The sequence below is a fragment of the Diuraphis noxia genome, unplaced genomic scaffold (assembly GCF_037042655.1).
Source record: "Diuraphis noxia isolate RWA-SAM2 unplaced genomic scaffold, SU_Dnox_SAM2 contig0004, whole genome shotgun sequence".
NCBI classification, from domain to species: Eukaryota; Metazoa; Arthropoda; class Insecta; order Hemiptera; family Aphididae; genus Diuraphis; species Diuraphis noxia.
The window spans coordinates 15,325,202-15,336,098 of NW_028301714.1; the positions used below are offsets into that span (position 1 = coordinate 15,325,202).

General features: G+C 44.8%; 1 protein-coding gene across 1 annotated transcript; it reads right to left on the minus strand.

The window, feature by feature from the left end:
* Positions 1–371: 371 nt before the first annotated feature.
* On the minus strand, positions 372–5,636 carry LOC149055755 (uncharacterized). The gene has a single exon (XM_089226943.1). The coding sequence runs from the start codon at positions 5,634–5,636 to the stop codon at positions 372–374; it is 5,265 nt and encodes a 1,754-aa protein (XP_089083069.1).
* Between the last annotated feature and the right edge of the window lie 5,261 nt (positions 5,637–10,897).

Sequence of the window (10,897 nt, forward strand, 5' to 3'; positions counted from 1 at the left end):
ACATTGCGATATGGACGTATCGCACACAATCGCGCAAAAATACAAAAAATTGATTGTGTACCCAACATTTCCTCCCCGCGTTGAAAGACCCAGGTGTCTTTCAAGAAACCATCACATGAAGATCGACGTAGCAGACCAATCAGATCGTACATAATAATAAAAAAAAAATATGAATACAAAACAAAGTACAAAGGCTTAGCACGTTAACATCTGCCCAACTAAATGATTAACATGAATAAAATAGGCCAGAGAGCTACTGAGGCGCAAAAAAATAATAATAGACATAACAACAAAAAAAAAAAAAAAAAAAAAGAAGTAAATAAATAATTTACACAATGAGGGCATAGAATATAAGGACATAAGGACGGGATTCAGGGCCCGACCGGTAGACGCACGAGTTTCACGACCGGGCGTTTGTACACGCCGTCCTGAGTACGAACCGACACCACGCGAACGACATCGTCGGCACCTGGATGGACATCTGTGACACGGCCGAGACGCCACTCGGTAGGTGGACGGGTTGGGGCTTCGACGATGACCATGTCGCCGATTGAGAGGTTTGTGGACGTCTTGAACCATTTTTGGCGGCCTTGTAGCGTGGACAGATATTCGCGTGACCACCTCCTCCAGTACGATTGATGGCACTGACGGATGAGTTGCCATCTGTTCAGCCGGTTGATCTTGACATCGGTGATGTCTGGTTCGGGCATGGCGTGAATCGGCTGTCCAATCAAAAAATGTCCTGGCGTTAATGCGGTCAAGTCATGGGGGTCGGATGAGATCGGCGTGATCGGACGCGAGTTTAAAATACCCTCAATGCGTGTGATCAATGTATAGAATTCTTCGTATGTCAACACCTGATGACCAATGACATGTTTGAGGTGGAACTTAACACTTTTGATGCCAGCCTCCCAAATTCCGCCGAAGTGTGGCGCTGCAGGCGGATTGAAATGCCACGTGCAAGCTAAATGCGACGACAGACGGTCTCGGGCCTTGTCGTCACATAACAACGTTTTTAGCTGGCGCGCGGCCCCGACGTAATTGGTGCCGCAGTCTGAGTACATGTGGGATGGAATCCCTCGCCTTGCGACAAAACGGTCTAAGGCGGCGAGGAAGGCTTCAGTACTGAGGTCCGACACGATTTCAAGGTGGACCGCCTTAACAGACATGCAAATGAATAGCGCGAGGTAGACCTTGACCGACTGCGCGTTTCGACGACGGTGTTCTTTTACGAGGAACGGTCCTCCGTAATCCGTTCCGACATGTGAAAACGGTCGATGGGGCTGGACCCGGTAGGATGGTAAGTCAGCCATCATTGGTTGAGGGCGGACAGCCTTATGGCGTGTGCACGGCACACATGAAAAAATGACACGACGAACTGCCACGCGACCCGATAAAATCCAATATTTTTGACGTAACATGGACAATATCATTTTTGAGCCACCGTGCAAAAACGACAGGTGGTAATGACGAATGATCAGGTCGGTTAAATGCGAAGATCGCGGCAACAAAATCGGATGTTTGGCGTCATGACTGACATTGGAGTAACGCAGACGGCCTCCGACTCGGATGATACCCTTTTCGTCGACGTAGGGTGCCAATTGCGCCAGGGACGGCGGTGAAATTATGGATTTGGTTTTTAACATCTTGAATAAGTCCGCAAGGTAATGTTGTTGCGTGCGTTGCACGGCGATTGATAAAGCATTTTCCCGTTCGGGAAACGTAATTGGACCGACACGAACAGGTTCCCGACGTAAACGATGACACAAATAGCGCGAAATGTAAGACAATACGCGCAGCATTTTGGCGAACGACGAAAATCGAGCAATAAATTCTAGCGATGGTGGACAAACATTGACGACCAACGTCGTGATGACATTCGGCCGGGTCTCTGGCAGCTGTTCCGGAGCGAGCGGAACAAATTTCGATTGGGGCCACTGATCTTCAGGAAGTCGTAAGAAGTCAGGACCGTTCCAGTAGATAGATGATGACAGCATTGATTTTGGCAAAAGCCCACGGGAAGCTGGATCTGCAGGATTGTCGCTCGTTGCTACGTAGTTCCAAACACAGTCCGGTAGCAGATGATGTATTTTGGCGACCCGGTTGGTTACAAAAATCTTAAAACGTTTTTGATCCGACGTCAACCATGACAAAACAACCGATGAGTCTGACCATGCTCGCAAACGGGATATCGAAATTTCACATGACAACACGGAGTGTATGTGGTTGAGCGTCTGGGCCAATAGCAGAGCCCCGCACAACTCCAGTCGGGGTATGGAAAGCTCCTCGTTGACGGTGGAACCTTTTAACGGGGCAACTTTGGTCTTACAAGTGACGAACTTAACGGCTATGTCGTCGGGCGCGTGGACAAAACGGAGATAAATGGTAGCCGCGTATCCTTTGACGGATGCATCCGCGAAGCCAATCAGCTGGATGTCCTGATAACTGGTGGCGTCGATGTGACGCGGTAGACTTAAATCGAACAGAAGAGGCAACTCCGTGCAGAACTGTTGCCACATAGTTCGCAGCTCGTCAGACATAACATCGTCCCATCCGAGTTTATTGCACCACAAGGACTGCATGAAGCACTTTGCCCACAACAACATCGGGCCCAGAGCACCGATGGGATCGAACAAACGCGCGATGATGGACAACACCTGCCGTTTCGTGGACGAGATTTGTTGTATACTGGTATGATATACGAATTGGTCTGTGTCTGTGTCCCAATGCAAGCCGAGCACCTTGACGCCGTGTTCCTCACGCGGATCGAATGACATGGACTGTACACGGTCCTCGGTGGGAACAGATTCGAGGACGGTTGCACTGTTGCTAGTCCACTTGCTGAGTGCACAAGCGCCGCTGTGCAGTAATCCGACGATGTCCCCTTTTCGACGTAACAGGAGTTCTTCTGTGTCGGCGCCAATAACGATGTCGTCGACATAAGTAGCTCGAGTGAGGACATGTTTTGCTAGCGGAAAACAATGACCGTCCTGGCTGTCGAGCTCGTGCAGACAGCGTATGGCTAGATAGGGCGCGCAATTGAGACCGTACGTGACGGTGCATAATTGAAACTCGACGAGTTCGTCGCTAGGCGAGTTACGCCAAAATATATGTTGATATGTCCGATCTTGTGGACGAATTAAAATTTGTCGATACATTTTGACGATGTCAGCGGACAAAATGTACCTGTGCATGCGGCAACGAAGTAAGATATCGCGTAAATCAACTTGTAACTTCGGTCCGGTGCACAATACATCGTTCAAGGAGCGACCGGATGACGACGCAGACGAAGCGTCGAACACGACGCGTATTTTGGACATGTCACCGTCGGCCTTGAGCACGGCGTGATGCGGGATGAAATATGTGCCAGGTGCCGGGGCTGGAACCATATGTCCTAATGCTTGATATGTGGACATGAACTTTCGATAAGCCGAGTACAAAACGGAATCCTTGGCCAACCGTTGTTCCAGATTGTAAAATCGTTTCAACGCTATGGAGCGCGAATCTCCGAGACCGTGACATAATGTATCCTGACCTGGAGTTGAGTCGGTAAATAAATGACGAAATGGTAGAGCGACACAAAATCGACCTGTCGAATCGCGAGTGGTAGTATCCTTGAAATATTCTTCACACCATTGGTCCTCCGTAGTGGGCAACGATGGTGCGGTGGGTTCTTCGACCAACCAAAACCTTTGTAATAATTCCGCAATGGACGGCGGACTGACGGTGGTGGTCAACGCGGATACAGATGACGAGTTTGGTGTAGCAAATGATCCGAAGACTATCCAACCAAGTTGAGTTTCTAATGCCGATGGTAGGCCGGGGTGATGTTCGATGCCCGCGTGTGGGCGAACAAGACTTGGTAAAATATCGGCGCCGAATAACACGTCAACGCGCGACGGAATGTCAAAATCATTGTCGGCGAGACAAAGGTGTCGGTACCTTTCGCGTACGCTCGCCGGCAACCGTGTGGATGGCATGGCAGCGGTTATCTGGGTGAGAATGACTAAGTCAACCGACGGGAATAAATCATGCTTAAAATGCGATGAAAATTGACAATTTGTGACACCTTGTACTTGAGCAACTGGACTTTGAGCAAGACCCACAATATTGGATTTAAACTGACGTTTGGGTAACCCTAGCCGAGCGAAACAGTCGGTTGTCATGGCCGAAATTTGGGAACCACTGTCGAGTAGCACTCGAACAGAATGAACTTGATCCCAAGCGTCCCTGATATGAACTATAGCCGTACCGAGTACGACTGTGGAGTTGGTGCGCGCAGCACCCGCAAACGAACTCGATTGGTCGACGGAAGGGCCTGAGCTGGCAACCGCCTTGCTACCTTGAATGGCTTTGACCGCGGCCGATGTTTGATCGTGGTTAAGATGTAGTAAGGAATTATGACGCTTGTTACTACAGATGCGGCACCCCTTTGTCGACGGACACGTGTCCAACACGTGATTCGGACTCATGCACGCGAAACATAATTTTCGCGACAAAACGAATTCTCGTCGCTTCTCAACGGTCATCTCGAGAAACCTTGGACATTGATAAATACTGTGGTCAGTTTTATTGCATGACAGGCAATTTTTCGATCTTGACTTGGTCGACGTAGACGTGGTAGCGGCAAAAACTGATTTTCTTGGTACAACCGTCTTGTGAAACGGCAGCTTAGATTTTTCATACGGTTTTACGGTACTGTCAGGTTTACTAGAATTTTTTATGTTTTCTAATACTCTGCACCGCTGTTGTACAAAATTTAGTAACTCCTCAAATGTCGGAATAATAGAACTCGACGCATTAGATTCGAATAATTGAATTGTCGTCGGATCGAGAACACGGGAACCCATATGGAACAATAAAAAACTTGAGAGGTCATTGACACCGAGCGCCTTGATTACAGCTACATTTTCTTTGAACGTATTAATAAACGATGTCAAAGCTGGTAAAGACTGATGAGCAATAGGTTTGAATGCAAATAATTTGTCTAAATGTGCCGAAGCTAACAAGCGCTTATTATCAAACCGCGCGGACAATGCTTCCCAAGCGAGTGCATAGTTATTTGCGGACAACGGTATTGATTTGACAACAGCGAGAGCGTCACCCGACATGCACGACAATAAATAATGAAATCGTTCCGCGTCGCCGATGTTCGTGTTGTCGTGTACGAGAGACACGTAGATGTCGCGAAACGATCGCCATTCCAATAAACTACCAGCGAAGGTAGGTAACTGGATTTTCGGTAACGGAACGAATTGTTGTGGCGAGGGCGCGAAGAACGACGATTTTATTCCGGAAACACTCGGGGGAGCGGCACTCGCGGCACTCGCGACAATTGTTTTGATTTCAAGACGCATGGAATCCATAAACGTAAAAACCGAGTCATCCTGTTCAAATTCGTTAAAACGGTCCAGGCTGAGTAATGCATCAATAATAACATCTTGTTGATGTTGAAATTGTTTGACAAGATTACCCAACTCATCGGCGTGAGTAATAAGTGATGGTACTTTGTCGCAATCAGCGCGTGCCTCTAACGCTGTAGCGTGCATACGTTTAATTGCTTTCAATACGACATCGCGTTTGGCGCGAGCTCGTGTCAAAGCAATTTCTGGATCCTCCTCCTTTTTTGGTGGCATGACGACAGCAATACAAAACAAATGTGTGAGCTTTTAATAGTGAATGATTGCAATGAAGTAAACACACAAAAACACTATCCGGCCCGATGGACCAAACAATGTGCGATGCGGCTGCACATCTAGCCGGGTGACGCGTGTGCGTCTGTGTGTGTGTGCGCACTGGCGGCGGCCAAACACGACACGCGTCGGTCGTGTGAATACTTACTTCGTACCGTCGGGAACCCTGTAGGAGGGAGAGAGTGGACTGTATATTGGGTTGGTTCTAGTATTTGAGTTTAGGTATGAAGGGTGAAAGATTATGACTTACGACAACAATAATATTTATACAAATAATGGCAGAACAATTTATTTGTGACGTTCTGCAGATAATACGGCTTAACAGCTAGGGTTAGTAAAATAATAATGCGCGATCACAATACGATCGGCAGATCAATAAACTAATGTATAATTCGACAACAATTAATAATAACGTTTCGCGTGTTGCGAATGATAACAAAAAGGAACAATAACAAAAGGTGGTGTACGACCTGATAATGGACCTGATTAGAGATGAGACGGCGGGTTGATACTGCTGGCCCGGAACGGCAATCAGCTGACGGAGATTAAAAACGGACTGCGACGAAACATCGAACGTCGATTTGGGCGATTTCGACCGTTGGCCAACGACCCCGTGACTTACCGCGTGATGAACGGCGTGGTTGGCGATTTTAACAACGCGAGATCGAAAAACTGACGACGACCACGTAATGTTGCGAGCCGACGCGTATAAACGTCCGGTGTCACGGATATGGACTTAACTTGACTTCTCGTCCTGCGCAGCTAGGCGAGCTGACGAGAGACGGTAGCGATGATCTGATCGCGGGACCGTACAAGGTACTTCGGTGGCGGCGCGGCGTAAACACGACGCACACAACGACGGATCCGACAGGATTCGATGGACGAATACGACGGACGGAAACGACAAAGCGCGCGAACACGTGGGGAACACGGCTTAATCGCACGGCGTATATATGACGCGCGGGCGACGACGACAATAAGTCGTGGTATCGGCACGGGTGACCGACAAACCCGAATCGCTGAACACAAAAACGTGCGCGACGGGTTAATGAGCAGCGAGGCTCAGGTGTATTAGACTAAAACACTGATGGCGTACGGCGGCGACAGCACATCGGTTTCGCGTTGCTCGCGACAGTAAAACATGTGGTTTTACGACTGGCCTGAAAGGCACAAAAAAATGACGACACGACTTCGCGACAATAACGAACGTATATCAACTATCAAGTGTATCGGCTGGTGCCGGTGACTGACGGCTAGACCGCGACGGTACCGTCCCCTCCCCGGGGGTACAAAGTCCGCTTGCACAGTGTCCGGCGGCGGAGCTGCAGGGTGACAACATTGCGATATGGACGTATCGCACACAATCGCGCAAAAATACAAAAAATTGATTGTGTACCCAACACGTAAAGTTAAAACTAGTACCCTATTTAATGCGAAAGACTGCAACGCACGTTTAAGTGATACGCACTTAGTGACGGATCACATATAATAAAAAGTTAAAAGTCAAGTTAACATTTTTTAGGATATTACAGGAAAATTTTACTTTAAATTAAAAACTAGGTTTTATGTGAAGCGTATCGGGTTTTTGAAGCTATTGTATTTACAGATTTATTTGAAGACATCCTCGTTATCATTATCATTATTCACTAATTATTTTTAAGGTTAAAACAATTAATTAAGTGTAAGAATACACCATACACCCAAACACCTCCAAACAATTATTGGTCAAACAATATGTTTTTTTCGTTATTTTATTTTAAACACGTATATAGTAGGTACATAACAAACAGGTAATGTCTTTAAAAAATACCTATTGATAAAAAAAGTGCATCTCAAGGATGACAAAAAAAATTGCGTAGCAGGGGTGGGGATCGTGCTGTAAATCCGTGCATACGCACATACATACTCATATAATACCTGTACCTATAATGTGTCTTAGTTATAATGTACTTGTATATACACCACATCATGGTTATAGGGAAACAGTTTCCCTCTGGCCGATAAAATAAATGGTAGTATCTGCTAAATAATATATTCTACTGATTCCCATGTACGTGTGTGAACCACGCAGTGTAAAATCACTGGCCGCCTATATAGCCGCGGCAAACACTGCAGCAGATTCGAACTATTCTATAATAAAATATATATTAGACGTTTGTAATGCAGCGAATGCAATCGCGCTGACGTCGTCACCGTAACGACAAAATTCAATTGACCAAACGACCGTATCGATTTCGCCACCGAAGTTTTTCTTCCGCCGGGCGTAATCCCTTTAAGCATTGCAGCTGCATTGGTCCTGCGGCACCTCTTGGGATTTACTCCACGCCAATGCGGTACACATTATATAATATATATATATATATGTATAAGCGTGTGCGTAATATAAGGGTCATTTTCATCATATGAGTCATATTATGTTAATTCAGCTACCGAACTCGTAAAAAAAATGGCATTTCGCACAACAAAGATAAACAAAGTGCACTATATAATATTCTGACCTAGCTGTTAAGTATATATAGTATTACAATAGGTGCGCATTTCAGACGTAGTATTCAATATTGAGTATATTATATCAAGTGTGTGTTTTTTCGATCAAACAGACGTCGACAATAACGCGTACCTATTTTCGACATGTACCTATAATATGTATATATTAATATATATATACTATACACAAACGTTTATTTCGGAATTTTATAAACGTAGGTAAAACTTATTTTTCCTGTGCTTCACAAAAACCTATTGTGTCCATGAAATGTTTACACTCGCTCTATTCATGTCGTACATACACGATGCTAAAAATGATCGCATAAATAATGGCTCACTTTACGATATATAGTTATCAATTATCTATTGTGCACATTATATTATCTTGTCGTATAATACGAAACGCTCAATCCGGCCGAGTTATAGTAAAAAAAAAAACATATTAAAGAACAACAAAAAAGTCGTATTAATTTTTAACATGATCGTTACGAATTCATTGTATCACCCTCGCCCACCACGCCCATACCCATACCAAAACGAAACCGTATATTATGCAACGAGACAGACAGCAAACATAATTATCGTTTTGCACGTGGGAATTTCGTAATGAAATAATTTAATGATGAGTTATTAACGAAGGTATATGTTTGTTTTTCAACGGGCTACAAACGGACACAAGTTTTTTGTTTTAAATTTAAAAAAAAAAAAAACCATGATATATATTACGCATTGTGTTTGAGGATATGTATACAGAAGTTTTAACAGTATTATAGTAGATATACTGTTGTCCATTGTAGTAATAGTGGTATTAATTGTAATAATAGTGATGGTTGAAGAGGCGGTTGCGGTGGTGGTCATGGAGGGTGGTTGCCATCCACTCGTATACCTACCTAAATTGGTAACTTCATACATACGACTAGTGCGTTATCTCGTTCGATTTCATTGCTTTTAGAAAAAATATTTCTACACGTTTGAAATACAGAAATATAACGCTTTACTCAAAAAAAAATTGTGAACAATTTTTCAATTCTGCGACTGAAGCTATAGACATTTTATCAAATTCTTATAAAATCAGGAAATTGATAGTTTTTGAAACATAAAGACCTATATACATAATCACAGTATTAAGACTTTATAGGGACAAGACATTTTTTTGGCGGATATAACAATCGACCGGTTCGTTTTCAAAATATATCAGTCAGTGAATCGCACATAATAATAATAATATGCAATACGGGTGCAATAAGGAACGAAACAGAATAGAAAACAATTTAATAAAAAAACTTCGAACCTATCTATTCGCGCGCCTATCTCGGACTTGGCGACCACGGATGGGTGGACGAAATAAGTGCTCTGTTATATGAAAAATAATATACATATATGCCATATATAGTTTTGCTATGCGCAATATGTATGCATAATATACGCGAACGCTGCCGCTGCGGAAATCGCCGAGCGGAAGCACGCACCGGAAGCTCGAACGCGTAATAAAAACAGGCGCGGGAACTTGATTGTGCGGCGTGTGTATATATTATAGCCTATACACACAGCAAAAGATTGAGAGAGAGAGAGAGAGATAGAGTGAGAATGGAACAGTGATCAAGAGAGAATGGGACGGAAAGTTTTTTATTTTTATTTTATTTTATTCTTACATTGCAGCAGCAACCATCATCGTGCAGAGCTCTTACCCCGAGACGAGTGCAAGCATAAAAACCGCTCTCTGCCCCGTAAATTGCGCCGCCTGCGGCTGTTCCAGTGGCGCATCGAAACTTTTAAAACATTCCTCTCTTTGTACGCGTACATATATATATATATATATACGACCCCAAAAAGCGTGCGGGGTACCTGCCGCTGCCGCCACCGCATTCGAGTCCACGCAGGACTCTTTTATTATTGGAATTAATTCGGAGATGTACACCCGCGTGTTTATACATATATATATATATATATATACATATCTGTTCACGCCGACAGGTTTTGCACGCCGAATTATTGTCCGCCACCACTACAACCCTCCACCCATCAACCACCACGACCCTTCGGACCGCGGAGGACGCGCTAAAAGTTGGCGTAAAATTATACTTCGAGCATAAGCTGCAGTACATTAATTTGTATATACATATATATATATATATATGTGTGTGTGTGTGTGTGTATAAATGCGGTGTATGTACAAGCCGCTGATGTATATAGCTCGTTAACGTCTTCTGCCCCGGTGCAGCGGTGAGAATAGTCTTCTCCTCCGTCAAAGTTTTTCCGGGCGGTTTTACGATCCACGACGCGTCCGGGTCCCTCCTCGTTATATATCACATAATAATAATAATAATGATATGTATATACACACCGAAATCCGGTGGCGGAGAGACCTCGTCGTTTACGCAAATTGGCGTAGTTTCGCGGGCGCGGGTGACGGCTGGTGGGGTGATGGCGTAGTGGTCCGCGAAAATTACGATGAGGACTTTCGTTTTATGACGAGACGACGGTGACGATTGCTCGCGCACGCACGTCTACCGAAAATCCGACCCTGTGGCTTAACACAGTACGAGAGCACTCGCACACTCCATCGCAGTGTCCGACTGACACAAAAAAAAAAAAATAATAATAATAATGAAACTAGTTTCTGAATATAATAAACGTCTGCCGCAGATGAGGGGTGGCAGAAACGTCGAGCTAAACTGCGTGATGCACATGCGCCGCGGTGTATAATATTATAATAT

Excerpts from the sequence above, each read along its gene's own strand:
- LOC149055755 (XM_089226943.1), bottom strand. The coding sequence starts at position 5,636 with ATGCCACCAAAAAAGGAGGAGGATCCAGAAATTGCTTTGACACGAGCT.